The 17,429-nt window shown below is 41.2% G+C and overlaps 1 protein-coding gene across 1 annotated transcript in view; it reads left to right on the top strand.

The window, feature by feature from the left end:
* The window catches only part of LOC101860256 (endo-1,4-beta-xylanase 3), a gene marked incomplete in the record, with an annotated part of 20,332 nt that extends 4,106 nt beyond the window's left edge, over positions 1-16,226 (top strand). The window contains 13 exon segments of the mRNA XM_035970440.1: positions 934-1,089; positions 1,478-1,533; positions 2,352-2,489; positions 2,740-2,911; positions 3,845-3,955; positions 6,373-6,464; positions 7,497-7,735; positions 9,188-9,420; positions 10,283-10,373; positions 11,279-11,407; positions 13,458-13,547; positions 14,649-14,828; positions 15,832-16,226. Coding sequence (XP_035826333.1) covers positions 934-1,089; positions 1,478-1,533; positions 2,352-2,489; positions 2,740-2,911; positions 3,845-3,955; positions 6,373-6,464; positions 7,497-7,735; positions 9,188-9,420; positions 10,283-10,373; positions 11,279-11,407; positions 13,458-13,547; positions 14,649-14,828; positions 15,832-15,932 — 1,788 coding nt within the window.
* Between the last annotated feature and the right edge of the window lie 1,203 nt (positions 16,227-17,429).

Here is a 17,429-nt window from a genome sequence, read left to right as displayed (position 1 = left end):
GTCAGCTGTATATGAGGTTGATGCTCATAAAAAGTAAGACAGAAGGATAATTGTATTTTTTTTACGCCCACATCGACACAATTTAGATCAGTCAGAGGTCACACAGCTTCGACCTTCCCCGCCACGGCCAACCCGAGCTGAGAGCGATAAAACGTTCCAGCAGATGGACGGGGATACTGCCCTACACGAGAATCGAACTCATGACTCCTGTCTGCGACAGCGAAACGCATAACCGCGACATCACAGACGCCAGTGTTTGTTTGTACGTCGGTATTTTCCTCAGCAGACACAGTAACTTTACATTACAAACAAGTGATATTCATAGCTTACACATCCGATTCACCACTTGGATTTCCTTTTTTTGGAGGGGGGAAGGGTGTACGTTTTCGAGAGAGGAAGGGCGGAGGGACGATTCCGAGAAATGAAGTGCTTGAGACACATGTCATAAAACGTCTGCGGAATTATTCTCTGGGATTTTCCCGAAGAAAGACTCTCTATTTCCAGATGCACATTAGCGCCAACCACACAATTTGAAGAGGAAAAAGTAGACAGCGCTCTACAATTTTTGTTCCCCCCCCCCCCCCCAGATTAACGAACATGTGTTAGAAAACAACTGGAAATACATTATTAACAGCTGTACGAAACAAGCCACAGAAAAGAAATATGTAAAATGCGAATGTTGGCTTTTGACTTGTGGTTGGTTGCTTCTATAGTAGAAGACCTTCGAATGACTCCTCGAACATAGAATCGTGTTGAAGAGAGATGTTTAGAGTGGTTAATATAAGTTAATATAATAATAATATAGATTAAAGTGCACGTAGAGCTTGCAGTTGAACGGGAATCTGAGTCAAACAAATGCTATTTGTTCTTATTGTTTATCATTAAATTAGTAAGAACAAAGAAAAGGCTTCTAAAATAATTTTCCTTAATCAGATCAACCACTTGAAGCCCTTGTTTGCCTGGGGCTCCGTGGCCGGACCTGACGAATTCTTAAGCTCGGACTATGCCCAGTTCCAGCAGTTGTACTACTACATGTTCAACTGGGCCACGATACAGGACTACAAATGGCGATTTAACAGGGGCAATAGGGTGAGTAGGCCTACGTATACAAGTCTCTGTGTAGTCATTCACCTGCTTGCTTCATTGGTGCTGCTTTCAAATAATGCCATCACCACGATGGTATAATTAGGTCTGTTATCGTTACCATCTTGCTATTTCCAGTACTTTTAGTTATAGCAAATGGTATTTGCTATCCAGTAGTGAATATTGGGAGACTATAATGGTAACAGATGCAGGCAGATATGCTCCTACTCATACGTTTGAAATAAAGAACACAGTGTTTTGTTGTTGTAATATTACATGTAAATAGAAATGTCTGATTTATATGCATTGTTTGAACTAACAATTTTATTTTTTAAATTATTTTTTTCTTGATAATAGCCTCTTATTTCCATGGTATTATTTTCTTATATTTCAGACTAACCCAGACTACAGGGTAGCTGTAGCAGCCACCGATGTCCTCAATCGTAACGGGTAAATTACTTATTGTACAGGCTTAAAAACAACAAATTTTACAGAATATGCATGCCCCCCCCCCCTTCCCTAACGCAAACACTTACTTAATTGTTCGGTGGTCTTTCTCAGCCTTTGCTCTGTTTTGGTGCTTGCGGCACTCGAGGCTGCATAAAGTCATATGAGAGTGCAGGACTCATTAAACATTTTCAGTTTGATAGGAATTAATTTTCAAGTTTGCGCGGGTGATTAAGACCATAGAAGTTTAATGGATGATGGTAAGAATGATGTTCTTTAATATCTTTTCTTTGTTACAGATCAGAGGCCTCGGTCTTTTACTTCTGACCGATATTTTTATTTGGAGGGAACAAGGGATGTTTATTGTCCAAAAAGATGGAATTAAGTTTTCCAGTGCAACATATTAGGTTTCATAACAATTCAAAGCGTTGTCTTTGGTATTTGGTATTTTCGAAGATAGAAGTCTGGGCCCAGTGACCAGAACAAAAATCTAAGAAAAAGGAACTTACGAAAAGGGATGCGTGGGTGGGAGTTGGAGATGGGGAAGGTGATGATAAAGTTTTAATAATTACTTTAATCTCTAGATTGAACCGAAAAGAAAAGGATCGATCTTTAAGTTATTCTTTTAAACATCATAATTTCAATTACGTATACCTAGGTATTCTTTTTTGAATTTGTTTACACGCGGACTGAGTGAAACTCTTCAGGCAACGATAAAGTTCATCCTACTTATGCTCTTTTACTCTGCAGAGTTCTAATTTACCGTGCCTTAATGTTATGAATTTTGTCCTAATCATTACTGTTATATGTTCCTTCACCAGAATCAAAGTGCGAGGTCACTGCATGTTCTGGGCTGTCCCATTTAACAATCCTGAGTGGGTCAAGGGATTGGCCGCTCCAGAATTCAAGACAACCGTGGATGATCGTATTGCTTACATGACGGCACAGACAAAGAACAAGTGAGGATTTTCTTGGGTTGAAACCTTCCCCTAGCTCGCTAGTGAGGGAAAGTAGGTTAGAGACACTTTTGTCAAAGATGAAAAAGTCAAAACCTTTTATTATTTCAACATGACATGAGTTTGAAAACCGAATTACAACAGTGTAGCAGAAAAGAAAGGTATTATTTATTCTGTCTTTATTATAAGATTTGAATCAATGTTATCTTGTTCTGCTAGTATTTCTCACTTGCCATAACAATCACATCCACAGATTGGCTCACTGGGACGTGAACAACGAGCTACTGCATGGCTATTTTTACGAGGAGCACTCAGGAAACCCTCTCTATTCAGAGCACATGTTCCGAGAGATTCACGCAGCTGACCCAAACCCCACACTCTTCCTCAATGAGTACAATGTGGTGAAGAGCGGTGAAATGACACAGGTACATCATTATATCCCACTTTTAAATGACCAATTGTATCTAAGAGAAATTTACTTTACCTTAAATGCCGCTTATAACGAGAGGTGACGCGGTGAAGTAGGGACCCCGGGCTTTGACAAACTGAAAGCCTCATAGAACCGGAAATCACTAGTTTCTACGATGTCTAAGAGAAGTTACAAAACTGAAACTAAAACAACCATGGGAGCATATTGCCTCTGTTCATGTCCCTTTCCCTCTCCCCCTTCCCCCCTTCCACCCTTCCCCCTTAAGAGCAGCTTTATTTGCTTTCATATAGAAATTCAACGAAGGAAATCTATGCTATTGAAGTCTCGTTTCCACTTTCAGTTTCTGTTTGTTTCCCTGCGTAAAAGAATTGTTTCAACGGCCGAACTGTAAATGCCTACCATGAAACCTATGGAAACTCAGGGAACCAAAGAACCCAGCAGTACTATGCTATGTTTCTTTCAGCAGCTTACCCGATTGGCTTCTGTGAACCCTTGATATTTTATTTCACTCAAACTTTGAGTCAAAGTGAACACACCATAATGAATGCATTTATGTGCGGCTCAGTTATTGTATGCATGTTTTATTTCGACATGTTGTAACTCACCTTCCTTTACGGAGATAACTGTAAATGTTTGTTTTTTTCGCCCTTATTACATGTACTTTCATTTCATCGCTGTCCATTTTTATCCATGTAGGCGTGAACACTGATTTTCAGAAGAAAAATGAAAAAAACCCCCAAAAAACAAAAATAGTTTCGTTCTTATTATCTACAACAATTGCTCAATTGTGTAAAGCATTATTCTTGAAATGTTTAATAGTGTCTTCATTTATAATTACTGTTATGAATCACATAATTTGAGACAAAAATGTGTTTCTCCCAATTTAGCAGTTACACAGTTAGATGATTTGATTTCGATCCGTCCTCAGAGCTATTTGTCCCAGATCCAGAAATTCAAAGCGGCCAATGTCGGCCTTGGCGGGGTCGGAGTACAAAGTCATCTCAATGATTACGAGGAGCCCAACCCTGACAGCATCAATGTAAGTAAGGCAACTAGTACATAGTCATCCATCTGCTAATCTTCTGGCATGTTTTCAAAACAACTTGACATATCATAAATGTAATGTCAAGGTGGTAGTCACCCACGATATCTTCCCCACGACTGAGATCCCCATTGAAATTTCAATCGGGGTTTTCATCCCTGAGGCCCAGCAATCAACCTTATCATCGTCGCCAGTAGAAATACAGTACCGAGACACATATTTACGCAGAGAAGAGGGAGCTCCTAATATATATTTACTCAATTTATACTTTCACATTAATTTGTGTAACATAAAATTCCAACACACACACACACACACACACACACACACACACACACACACACACACACACACACACACACACACACATGCATGCACAGAGAGAGAGAGAGGGAGAGAGAGAGAGAGAGACAGAGAGAGAGACAGAGAGAGAGAGAAAGAAAGAGAAAGAGATAGAGAGAGAGAGTGAGAGAGAGAGAGAGAGAGAGAGAGAGAGAGAGAGAGAGAGAGAGAGAGAGAGAGAGAGAAAGAGAAGGGTATACACACTTACACATACGAGTACGCACGCAAATAAACATTTGAACACACCCTTACACACTGGCACACAAGCAAACACACTTTTAGAACAATAATAATGTTCCAATAAATCCCCTTATTAAAGTTATAAGTGGCATGCAGACAGACCTTTTCGGGTGCGTCCATGCAAGACGCAAAAGCCCAAAATACCAAAAATACTATAAAGCCTCACCATAAAGCGGTATTCTTGTTTCTTACCTTTTGTTGTCTTCTCTCGTCTGTTCTGTAGCAATTAGCATGTTCTATTCTACAGAATTTTAATTTTGTCCCGGTATGTCCTTTGTTGTTTATTGGTGTGTCTCCAGCAGGATTTTACCTTAATTGACGTCTGCATGCTCAGACAGAAAGACAAAACTGGACCTCCCGTCCTTATTGCTCTACATTAGGGTAAAAGTTAAAGAACAATTTTACAGAACCATTAAGAAAGCCAGCAGGATCTCTGGATATGACTTTACTACAATTCAGGGGCGAACGCTGACTTGTTTGACAGGGTAATCAAAGTGAAACGGGACCAGATATGGCCTGTAGATGTCACACAAAGATCTTACTCGAGGCGGCGACGAGTTGTGAATGAAAACAAATCCGGAATTCATATTGTATGTTCAACCGCCAAAATAATCGGGAAAGTATCTTATTAAATATCAATTCCAACTAAAACTAAATTTAGCTTTAGATGTGAATACACAAACACAAAGCAAAGAAGCAGAGATATATGTTATAGATCTACCAGTGAGTCTAACTCTTTGGTAGAACATGACAATTATCATTTTTGTAAATTTCACATTTGGCTGTTTTTGTCTAGCCTTTTGCGGCCAGTAGCTGGCGTCATAAACGAGGTCACGATCTGATTATAGGACAGTAAAAAGTCGAGAGAAAAAAAACAAGCACATGCAGCAGTCAAGAGATTATTAGGAGTTAGTTCCCCTCACATTTGTGAGGTAGACTCGACCAGTGTTAGTTAGCTTACATAATCAGGGCTTCTGATTGCTTATAACTGTGGCCCCAAAGGGGTGAACAGGGTATATGTGGCAATGAAACAGTTTTGACTGCTATGCACATGTTCCCTTCAACTCTATTTGTAGACTCTTCCAGCCTCACTTTAAGCTTACTTAATTAAAGCTTGCGACTGCTTATGGAGTGGGCCGAGAGGGGTGAGCAGGGTATTTCTGTGGCCGTGAAACCGTTTTTAATGTTAGGCATACTGTTCATTATTGATTATGAACGTCTTTTTACATTTAATTTATGAGTGAATTTGACAGCGACAATGTTTCAAAATTAGGAAGGGAACCCGTGATTATTTGATTATATAGACGCTTCGCCACTGCAGAATTGATGAAATGTACAGCGCCTAACATATAAAAAAGATAAAAAGCACTATAAACGACCCATCACACCATCATGCAAATTGTAAGATCACGCACCGGCAGATATGTACTTCTAAATGCAAAGAAAGAAATATAAATACAAGAAGTTATTTTGTACCATCTTGCATAAGTCTATTGTCAGAATAAACATCAATGTGTATTGCTCTTTCGAGCTTGTATCTTTATACACATGTAACTCTAAAGGTCTTGTAATGACATTCCTGCGTGCGGTTGAATGATGTATCTGATGTGATATGTACATTTTGTCAGCTTTACTTTTTTTCCATATTGAATAATAATGAGAGTAATATACAACTTAAATTTTTATGTATACCTGCATGCGTTTTTACGGTCCTGTACAGCAGAAAAATTTCCCTTTGGGGTAATACAGTGTTTTCTTATTTTATCCTATCTTATCTTATCTTATCTTATCCTATCTTATCTTATCTTATCTTATTACTTTCCTCTCCTCAGTACCGGCTTGATGTAGTGGCTAAAGGAGGTCTGCCTATTTTTGTAACCGAATTAACTCTTGGTGCTCACGATCCGAACGACAAAGCAGACTGGTACGTAGCCTTGGAAAAGGGATTAATATCTATTGCGTTGTTATTTCTCTCTGTAGTATGGTGCCTGCTTTTCTCAGTGAGCCTTCTGTCTGACTGTCTTTTCAATTCTTTGAGAAATAACTCTCTCTCTCTCTCTCACTCTCTCTCTCTCTCTCTCTCTCTCTCTCTCTCTCTCTCTCTCTCTCTCTCTCTCTCTCTCTCTCCCTCCCTCTCTCTCTCTCTCTCTCTCTCTCTCTCTCTCTCTCTCTCTCTCTATCCTCTCTATTTATCCAATAATATACTTACATTGATTATTTCATAGTCACACACTCAATTCGTATTTCGTATATACGCAACCATCTCCATACTTATATTTTCTACCAGTTTGAACAAAGGGGGCCCTCGTGGCCTAGAGGTTAAGGTGTTTGCCTCAAATTCAAAAGGTCCAGGGTTCGTATCCGGGTAGCGATGGAAAAATTTCTTCTCTCAAACTTTCTCCTTTCACACCCTTTCCTGCTCTCTAACAATGTTCTGTCGTCTGCTTTCATCTCCACTTTCTGCCCCCACCTCCTCACCTCCTTAGCCTCCCTCCTCTGGGCTCCTGTCTCTTTTTGCAGCCTTTCTACTGCTTCTCCTTGGCTCTTTCTTACTGCTGTTTTTCGGCCACACCCCTGATCGTATGGTAGGTAAGATCTACACCTAGCCTTCTCGGACAAAGGCGAAATTCTCGGAGGTCCCGTATGAAAGTTGCACACGTTAAAGATCCCTTGGTGGTCCAAAATCGATAAGAGTAGCCTTTGGCAAATTAAAAATTTCTTAAAAACTGAAAATGTTTGGTGTGTTCCGTGTGTTACCTTATGCAGCTGTGAGCGCCGTAAAACACTAACCACATTTTTTAAAAAAGTTTGAACATATAGAACATTTCTGGCAATTCATTAATCTTGTTTCTTTTCCTTCTGTGTGTTATTAGTATCTTCATCCTTAAAATGATAGTGATAAACATTAGTGTGAGTATTTGCCTCAGCGTATCTGTCTCACAAATGAGCCCTGAAGCCCCGGCCGTCTTTGTCAACAGCTCAACGAGTCCGGCAAACGGTTCCTGAAGCTGACCAAGGAGACATGGAGCACCCACGTGAATCGGTCCCTGGCCTCTGGAACTTCCTTTAACCTGCGCGCTTTCCAAGGAGACTACGAGGCTGTGGTCTGGTACAAGGGCAAGCCGATAAAGAGGACCACCTTCAGTTTGGGCACACAGGACAAAACAGTTTCTATTTCTGTTTCTGGCAACGGCGGTAAGCTCTTTACACTGTCTTTTGTATATTTCTGCATACTAAACATTTGGTCTCTGGCCATCAATGACAGAAGATGAGTTGGGGTGGGTTGTTTTTTTTAAGAAGAGTTAGGCCTACATATTTCTCCTTCCTTCTCTAATTTTCGAAATAGAAGGGCATTACGAAGGGGACATGTACATACTTTACTTTCAATCCCATTCCAACAACATGGTTATAGACTCCTAGACTGTTTTTGTCAAATAAGAAGCGAGATTAATTAAATCTAAATCTAAAATACACATTTGCACAATTCAGTGCCATGATCTGCTTGGAGTTATGTAATGTAGTCTTTTTTTCTTGTACCTGTTAACCAACCATATGTCTCAAACTGAAGATACCCCCTCCCCCGCCCAAAGTCCAATAGTAATGTATTGAAAATAGAAGCTTTTAACTGTTTTCCTGAGAAATGTTTCATTTAAGGTTTCTGAAGATAATTCATATTATTGATACTTCATTGTCAATAATTATACTACACAATATCTTACTCTTTACACTTGATTTTTCAAGGTTATGCAATCGTGTAAATCTGTTTATAAACTGTGCCTGTGGGAAACGAAAGAGAGGGGCATATTGTGAGATGCTTTAAAATTCATTGGTCTGACACCGACAGCGTAAAAATGAACAATTATAGGAGCAAACAAATCAACAGAAAATAAATGTTGAAGTCAAAAAAGAAAATGGAAGTGGATTGGACACATCTTAAGAAAACCAAAGTAACCTGGAGACGCACAGTAGAGTCTAAAATGAAGTCCTGGAACCATTCGTGGGGGACGTTGATCAGGATGGCCCAAAACAGACAGAGCTGGAGATCCTTTGTTGCTGCCCTAAACGCCAGATGGCGTAACGGGCAGTGAGTAAGTAAGTAAGAAAAGCGAAAACAAACATTACCCACCGAGTCTTAAAATTGAATCAACAAGCGAAGAGAAAGAAAGAAAGAAAGGCCTTAAAAGTGCTTAGAGGAGATACTTAGATTTCTACCCAAAGGAGATGGCGTACAGCTTATCAGAAGTGAATACAATAGCCCACAAACAGAAGTGTCTGTACAGAGGGTGGGAGTGGGGGGAGGCTGATGTTGTGGCCTATACTCCGACAGGGGATGAGAAAGGTTAATAATGATGATGATGATGATGATGATGATGATGATGATGAAGATGATGATGATGATGATGATGATGATGATGATGATGATGATGATGATGATGAAAACGATGATGATGATGGTGACGATGATGATGTCAGAAAATGCAGGCTGTGGTAAATACTATGAAATAACAGATATTTTGTACTTTGTTTCGCCATCTTTTCTCTTCAGGATTTGCATGTGTCATGGTGTTGAGCTATCCACTGGCTTTCTAATCGTAAGAAAAGAAACAAAATTTTACATCACGCTTTTAATAAACACTTTCATCTTAGATGCGATCCAGTTACCCAAGAAGATAGACCCGTTCACCATGAACGTCCAGATCAACCCACAGACCACGCGGGCTAACCTGCGTACCCTGGGTCAGGCCAGCTCCACGTCACAGAACTCACAACTCACGTGCACCACGCGCAGGTCACCAGCCTCTGGTGTCGGCGTCGGTAAAACTACTCAAGTCACGTGTCAAGGAGATGAGGTCCTCACCGGCTGTTCCAGTTGGCTCAAGGTTAGAACACGTAAAGGAAAATTAAATGCGGCAGTATACCTGTGAGTTACTTTGCTCACGTTTCAAACGTCTATAATTTTGACTATGCAATATGCAGTCACAGTCTTTACCCGGCCACTCTAGGGATCATGGAAGTAATTTCGTTTTATGATCTTTGCGAAGCCCGATGACATTTTAGATACAATTTGGGGCCTTACACTTTATGGCCAGCCAGTTCATTCTGCTGGTTAGGAGCGCCTTTTGGTGAATCTATTATTCTAGATCACCCCTACCTAGGGGGGGGGTACAAACTGAACATAACTTACAGATTCTCAAACGAATCAACCTTGAAATATTACAAATTGCTGATTTTTACACAAGCTTATGCTGAATCTACGACATCGAAAGATTTATTAAGAAAGCGATTATGTCAAGATCTTTGGCTAAAGATTTTTATCCATACTTAGTCCAATAAAATAAAAACGGCACGCCTTCACCGTCACGCGTCTTTTTTATTTTTGTTGATCCCAAAAATTGACCTGCTCCTATCTCAGATGCCTTCCTCTGTATTACATCATCGATTGGTACCTCCAAGCAGCGGCGTTGACTGGATATTACTTATGGGGCCTCAGAAACGATTTCCCCCATATCCCCCCCCCCAACTCTCCATGGGCCCTCCCCTTATTTGTCCAGTTTTCGATAAAGATGAAAACACACACACACACACACACACACACACACACACACACACACACACACACACACACACACACACACACACACACTCACAGCGCAACAGCACATGTTTATTATCTAGTATTATTCTTCGACACTTTTCACACAACTGCTTTGAATCCTCCCCCCCCCCCACCTCTGTCTCTAGGACAGCGACTGGCACCGTGATGGGGAAGAAATCCTTATGTCCGGTGGAAAGCAGGCGTGTCGAGCAATGAACGGATACGGATCTGCTGCAGGTTAGTCGTTCAGTATACCGGCGTCTGCGCTGTAGCGGTTATGCGCCTCACCGTTGCACGTGGAAGACCCTAGTTTGAATGCCATGTGTGGAGAATTTTGTTCGAGGGTCATGAGCTTTCTGCTGGGACGTTTTATCTCTCTCAGTCTCAGCCGAGTACGCCCTGACAGGAAGAGTTTTTTTTGTTTTGAGGTTTGACGGCGCTTGCAACTGCATAAGGTCATATGAGTGCCAGAAGATTAGAGGTGTTACAGGAGAGTAAAAATTTGCAATTATCTTCTGCCTTGTCTCATTCTGAATAATAAATTTATCCTGGAGAGAAACGTTGCTTTTACTCTTACAGGATCAGGGCCTTGTCCTTTCGAGACTAAAGTTAGTATTTTTCTCCGCGCTAAATTCTGCTGTCCTTAGGAGAACAGTATAAGTACAAAATGTTTGCCCACCCGTGGAAATACATTCTTCACCTCAAATCCATAGTCTCTGTTGTGTTGTGCCCACTGTACATGATGCCCCCCCCCCCCCAATCCACACACACATATAAAGGTTTCCACATCTCTACACCATATTATCTTAATCATTCCGCGTTGGGTTTTCTCTGAAAATGCAAGATGTTTTTCAGTATCAGTACGTATCAAGATATTTATTTATTCATCTAGAGTCATTGTTTTCCGACTCAATAACATGTGTGTGTGTGTTGCGCTTTCTCTAGAAATACAAGATGTTTATCCGCACGTCTCACTGTTGTACCTGAGCTATGTTGTCTCTAGAAGTACAGAGTATTTCACCCACACGTCCAGAATTATTTCTCATCTCTCTGCCATAATACATCTGTTATGCTGTCTCTTGAAGTACAGGACGTTTATCCACACGTCTCACTAACATACCCATGTGGTGTTTTCCCCCTAGGGGTTGAGGCCGTGGCTCGGTGCTGCAGTGCGCAGGGTCTGAGATGTGAGTACCGCACGGCAGGACCCTCTGGTACTGGGATGGACGACAAGGTGGAGGTGCCTTGTCAGGGGCAGGCATATGCCTTAGGTGAGTCTACCTGATATGCCATAGGTAAGTCTATCTACCTATAGATCTATCTATCTGCCTGCCTGTCTGCCTGTCTGTCTGATCGTGTGTCAGAGTCTTTAGCTATCTCTTACTGCCGATACTATTATATACTATGAGTCATTTTACCTGCACCAGAGCTCTTTATCTTTATACTACATACTCCAGTGGGGGCATCCATCAGTCTGGTGTACCAACATGTCAGGGAATTAAAAGAAATAACGGAGCTAAGGAGACGAAAGAGTGGACTTGTTTTACTGAGCACTGAAACAGTGTGAAAAAGGTACGTTAAACTTATGTAATGTCCTATGTCCATTCCTCTCTCCCGCCTCCCCCTCTCTCTTTCGTTTTTTTTTCTTTCTTTCTTTCTTCCTTTCTTTCCTTCTTCCTTTGTCTTTCTTTTTGTTTTGTAATCTGAACCAGCTGCACAATAGAATAATGAGCTTGCGTAATACTCAATATTCGAATTGCTAGCATCTCTGGCATTGGAAAAGCCAGTCTTTCCCCCCCCCCCCTATCTTTCTATATTACTGGTAAAAGTATTTGAATACTCGCTTAGTATCGACGAACATTTTCATCGAAGAATCGAATTTCCGTTTTGCATGTCTCGAACTCCGTAAAATTATCGTTAGCATGTGACTGTTGTGACGTTAAAGATGTCCCTTGTTCTGTTTTTGTCATCAAGACGTGACAAAATAAGGGTCTGGAAGGAAAGGCAAGATTGATGTTCTAGTTGACTGCTATCGATTCCAAAGAGACAAAGACTCTTATCAAAATAATACTTTAAAGATGCCATGCAGTTGGATTTAAACTTGTTTGCTCTGAAGTTATAAAGTACGATCAACTCATGAACAAAGATGTAACATATTCTTATTTTCGGAACTTGGGGTACTGGGCTCATCGCAAGAACAGATTCACGCCACCAAAAGACCAAAAGAAACACTGGCACTCCTACTCCTACAGAAATACTAAGAATCCCTGCGGGGGCGGGGGGTATGGATTACCCTAAAATGTAAAATAATCATGATGTTTCTATTCAGGAGCTGCTCGCAATTCCCATGTCTGAAAATCTATTTTTTGATTAACAATAAAGGTAAAATCGCTCGCTGTTTCCATGTCATCCTCTTGGACCTATTAAACGGCGGGGCCTTCGGATTTCACATCATTCTCCGATACGACCGTGCCAAATGCGCTAAAAGCCTTAAAAACTCCCTAAAACAACCCAAGTTCAAAACACCGCATTGGGCATTCGAACCAGGGCCATTCGCTGTGTGGTCCAGTGTGCTACCAACGGAACTAACGGTGTGTCCGAGGGAGGGAGACAGAGAAGAGATAAAGGGAGGGACAAAGATAGATATATATATATATATATATATATATATATATATATATATATATATATATATATATATATATAGATATATATATAGATAGATAGATAGATAGATAGATAGATAGATAGATAGATAGATAGATAGATAGATGGATAGATAGAGGGATGGAGAGAGAGGGGGCAGACAGACAGACAGAGACAGAAGCTGAGTGACTGAGAATCAGGCAAGTAAACATAATGGCAACTGGCAAACAGGCACGGATAGATAGACTGCTGGCCGAGCAGACATGACACAGTGATTTAGAGCCAGTTGAGGCCCTCGTGACGATAATCAATGGCCATCACCTAACATCAAAGTTTAATATTAGTGCGGCCCGCACGTTTTTCTTTCATTTCACTCGGAATGGCGCTGAGCTATGTAAGAGGAAGCGCTGCGAGGTCTCTGGCAGCTAGGAATGGGTAAGAAAAGCTCATGTTCCGGAGAACTGTTCATATTCTGAACTGCCATTGATTGAGACAGAGAAGATTAGATCAGCTGTACTTGAGAACAAGAATAATATCTGAGCCTATTTATTTACGGAGGCCATCAGGAAATTGAGTTTGAGATCTCTGCTGTAGAGAGATTTGCGTAGTCCTCTAAAGCAGTGCTTGCCTTGAGGTTGCATGACCGACCACGTGTTTTGTCTGTGTGTTCCCCAGGCTGCTCCACGTTCACCTACACCACACACTCTGATGGCACTATCTTCACCAACACCTCGTGTATGGGACAGAACGACAACCTTAGGAGCGGTGAGTCATCCATTCATTCGTCTGACATGCCATATAAGAGTATATTACTTTACATATTATGTTATTATAGTTACCCTGTTGACCATTTGGGTGTTTTTTTTTTTTTCCTTATGAAAACCCGTTATATTAATATTTTACCAGCTACTTTGATTCTTTTTCCAACAACAAGTGGTAGATCTACCAGCATCCACAGTGACTGTCATTCGTGTAAACGTTCCTTTGTCAGACAATGTTTGTTGGTATTTTACAGGTGCAAAACACATGTATGCATTTGACAGGCTTGTCGTACATCGAAAGGGCTTGTATGCAAGGTGCTTGTCTATGTGTAAGCTGTTGAAATTTTACTTTATTGTAAAGCACCTGTCCTAAAGCCACCAGGGAATAAGCCAGAAAAGTAGAACTGGTTTTTATTACTTGTTTTTGCGTGGCGTCGGTAGTCTAGTGGTTAGGCTATCGAAATCGTGAGGTTGCAGGTTTGAGGCTTTGAGACTCAGACCTGGCGTTAAATCCTTGGGTAAAGCATTTTACACGTATTTTCCGAACTTCACCGAAGTACGAATGGGTACCCGACCATAGATAGCGAAAAATCTTGTCTTTGGTGCCTGTAAAATTGCAGCTTGCACTGTACTCTTCCCAAGAAGTTGAGACTGTTTCAGAATGCTATCAGGTTGCTGGGGTAATAATGTAGATTCGTAAAACGCATAGAGCTTGCTGTTGAGCGGGAATTTGCGCTATAGAAATGCTGTTTTATTGTTATCAAGTATTCTCCTCCCCCAACCCCCCAAATACTCTAGGCTTAAACGTACAGTAGGCCTATTGCAACATGTTATGTACACACTTTTCATAATCCGTCTCTGCTAAAAGGAAAGTACCCATTAGCAGCTGAATGTCCTAAAGGAAGTTAGTACGTAAAGCTAATTTCACGTTGACAATCAAATCTTCTCAGCAAATACATTATCGTGGCATCACACAACTCTGTGAATGATATACACTACCATTCATACCTTACAATACTTCAAGTGGACATATCATATGCCTTCTCTGTCCTCTAATTATACATGCGCCCTTCCCTAACCCCCCCCCCCCCACTTTTCCCATCAGGCGTGAATTCCTACGCGGCGTGCTGCCAGAGTCCCAACCTTCAGTGTCGCACAGTGACCTCCGGGACGAGCGGCAAGAAGATATCGGATCAGGTCGGGGTCACATGTCCTAAGGGTTACGTCATGACCGGATGTAACGTCTTCGCACAGTATGCAAAAGCTGCAGGCGCCTTTATCAACAGTGAGTTCTGTCTCTGTCTATGTCTATGCGCACGCGCGCGAGTGCGTGTGTGTGTGTGTCTGTGTGTGTGTGTGTGTGTGTGTGTGTGTGTCTGTGTGTCTGTGTGTCTGTGTTTATAATCCTCATTGCTACTTGTACACCCATACACATACATGCGTACATGCACACCATACTCACGAACTCATATGCATGCACGCATACATACGCACATACTCACGAGCACATCATAACTACATACGCATACGCGCAAGCATACTCGCGCACCACACTCACTACCACAAAAGGCACACACACACACACACACACACACACACACACACACACACACACACATACACACACACACACACACACGAAAGATTACACGCACACCATACTCACGAACTGACAATGGAAACTGCATTTAATCAGGGTCTGATATAGAAAGCACCAACTACAAGGGTTCTGAACGCTTGTTCTCATTATCTTTGCTCGTTCTCCAACTTGGAGATGACCGATAGTAAATCTGGTAATTGTCATTGTGTCATTGTATAGGTTTAACACCCCTTTCAACACCGCAAGGCTATTTAAGAAGCGAGACCTTCGAATTTAACACCCATTTCAGATAGGACCGAGCCAAATAAGTGGAGAGTTTTAAAAAATTCCACTCCACAAAAACAACCCAAGTTTAGAACGTTCCATTGGAGTTTCGAACCAGGTCCATCCCTAGGCTAGCGGGATACATTATTAATTCAGCTAACGGTGCTCTCAAAATGTCTAGTTTGTCGTTACTTTTTAATCTTACCCCCCCCCCCCCTTTCCCAAACAAAAAGACCCCCCCCCAACCCCCTCCCCCTCGACCGCCCCCCCAAACCCCCCCAACAAATGCAACATCAAAACAAAACAACAACAACAACAAAGACAGACACAAAGTCAAGCAGCCAACAGCCCCAATAAATCTTAATGCAGTCGTTATTCCTATTTGTCATAAATCTTAATTGACATTACCACTCTTTCTCTACAGCCAACGCTGCAGGCACAGATACGTGTGTTGCTGTGAATGGAGCCGAGAAGTTTGGACCCGAAACGGGGGTACAGGCGCAGGCCACCTGCTGTCGGACCTAGACTGAGAAGTACCGCTCTGGGCTGTTACTGAGGACTGCTGGAAACGCTAATGCTAGGAATCCCATTTTTATGACTTAATTATACTGTTTACAAAAGCTGGGAGTACATAATATTTCTGTTTGCTCGTTTTTAGGTCTGTAGATTACGCATTCGATAAAGATTATAAAACGTTCATGCAGAGTAATTGTCTCAAGGTCAAAATGATTGAATTGATTGCCTGGAGGCACTATTTTCGACGAATTGCAATATCTGTACATTTTGTAATCACAATACAAGGTTAATCTTTCTCTTATTCCAAAACAAAACTGTGTCAAAATATGTGTCAATCTATAGAGAGGTAGTCTGCTTTGTTTTCTATCAGATATTAATCCAACAGGCATGTTCCAAGAAAAATGCCATTCTGATAATTCCAGGTGATGGAGAGCACTGAGACCTCTTCAGAAAACCAAGAATGCCCCGTTATAGATTTGAACCAAGGTAACTCTCACTGCGTTGAGAGACTGATCTCAGTGAAAGAAGAAGGGGGAGGGGTACATTAATTGAAATGAAACGTGTACCAAAATAGACCTGTGCAGACAAATGGACATCGAACAGTTCACCACAATATGCAAGGAGCAGCACATGAACGCAAACATGGTTATTCAGGGCCGGGTAAGGTGTTTTAGAAAGATTGTGAAGACGTTGGACCTTCTAGTGACATCGTACAACCACCCGTATTAAAGGCAATGTCCAGAAAACAGTGACGTTTAAATGAAAGAGCACATGGAAGCATTCCAGTCTGCAGATCAAGTTTTCGAGTATCCTCTTGTGATACAGTGAAGTCATTGAACAATCGAGCCCTTTGACCTATCATCCAGCGTCTATACGACGGAGTACAAATGATTGGCACATATTTGAGAAAAACATGTATCTGCGATGGTTACTCCAAGTATTGCAAAACACATTTCTGCATCTGTTTTCTACATGAACAACAAAACAAACAAACAAACAAACAAACAAACAAACAAAAAACCTCAAATCAAAACAAAGTATTGCTTCCAAAGTCAAGCAACAACAAAGACGAAAACAGGAAACTACTGGTGTTAATTTCATTTAATGATTTAAGAATGTGTAATGTTACATAATCCTCGGGGGGGGGGGGGCAAGGCTTTTGCCAAAATCGAAAGTTTCAATTCCGTTTAAAAACGTCATTTTGATTTCGAAATACGGTGAACAATATTAAAATGACTAAGCTATGTTCTCAGAAAGACTTTTGACTTCGATAAGTCGCATCGCCTAGTGACGTATGCTTCAAGACTACATTCATTTCTCCAGGCTCTTCGATAAAAGCTGTAACAGGAAACATTCAATTTCATTTCGGGTCCTCTTCCTCAGACTTTTTTTTCATGATGTGGCTGGGTTATCATCTACTGCGGAGCCACTCAGCGCCCGAAAAACAGGAACTGTAGCCATGATTTGCTGTAATTTTCTGAAAATAATTAACGGGAAATTTTTTAA

The sequence above is a fragment of the Aplysia californica genome, unplaced genomic scaffold, assembly GCF_000002075.1.
Source record: "Aplysia californica isolate F4 #8 unplaced genomic scaffold, AplCal3.0 scaffold00269, whole genome shotgun sequence".
In the NCBI taxonomy this organism is placed as follows: Eukaryota; Metazoa; Mollusca; class Gastropoda; order Aplysiida; family Aplysiidae; genus Aplysia; species Aplysia californica.
This window is presented reverse-complemented; position numbering and strand designations above follow the sequence as displayed.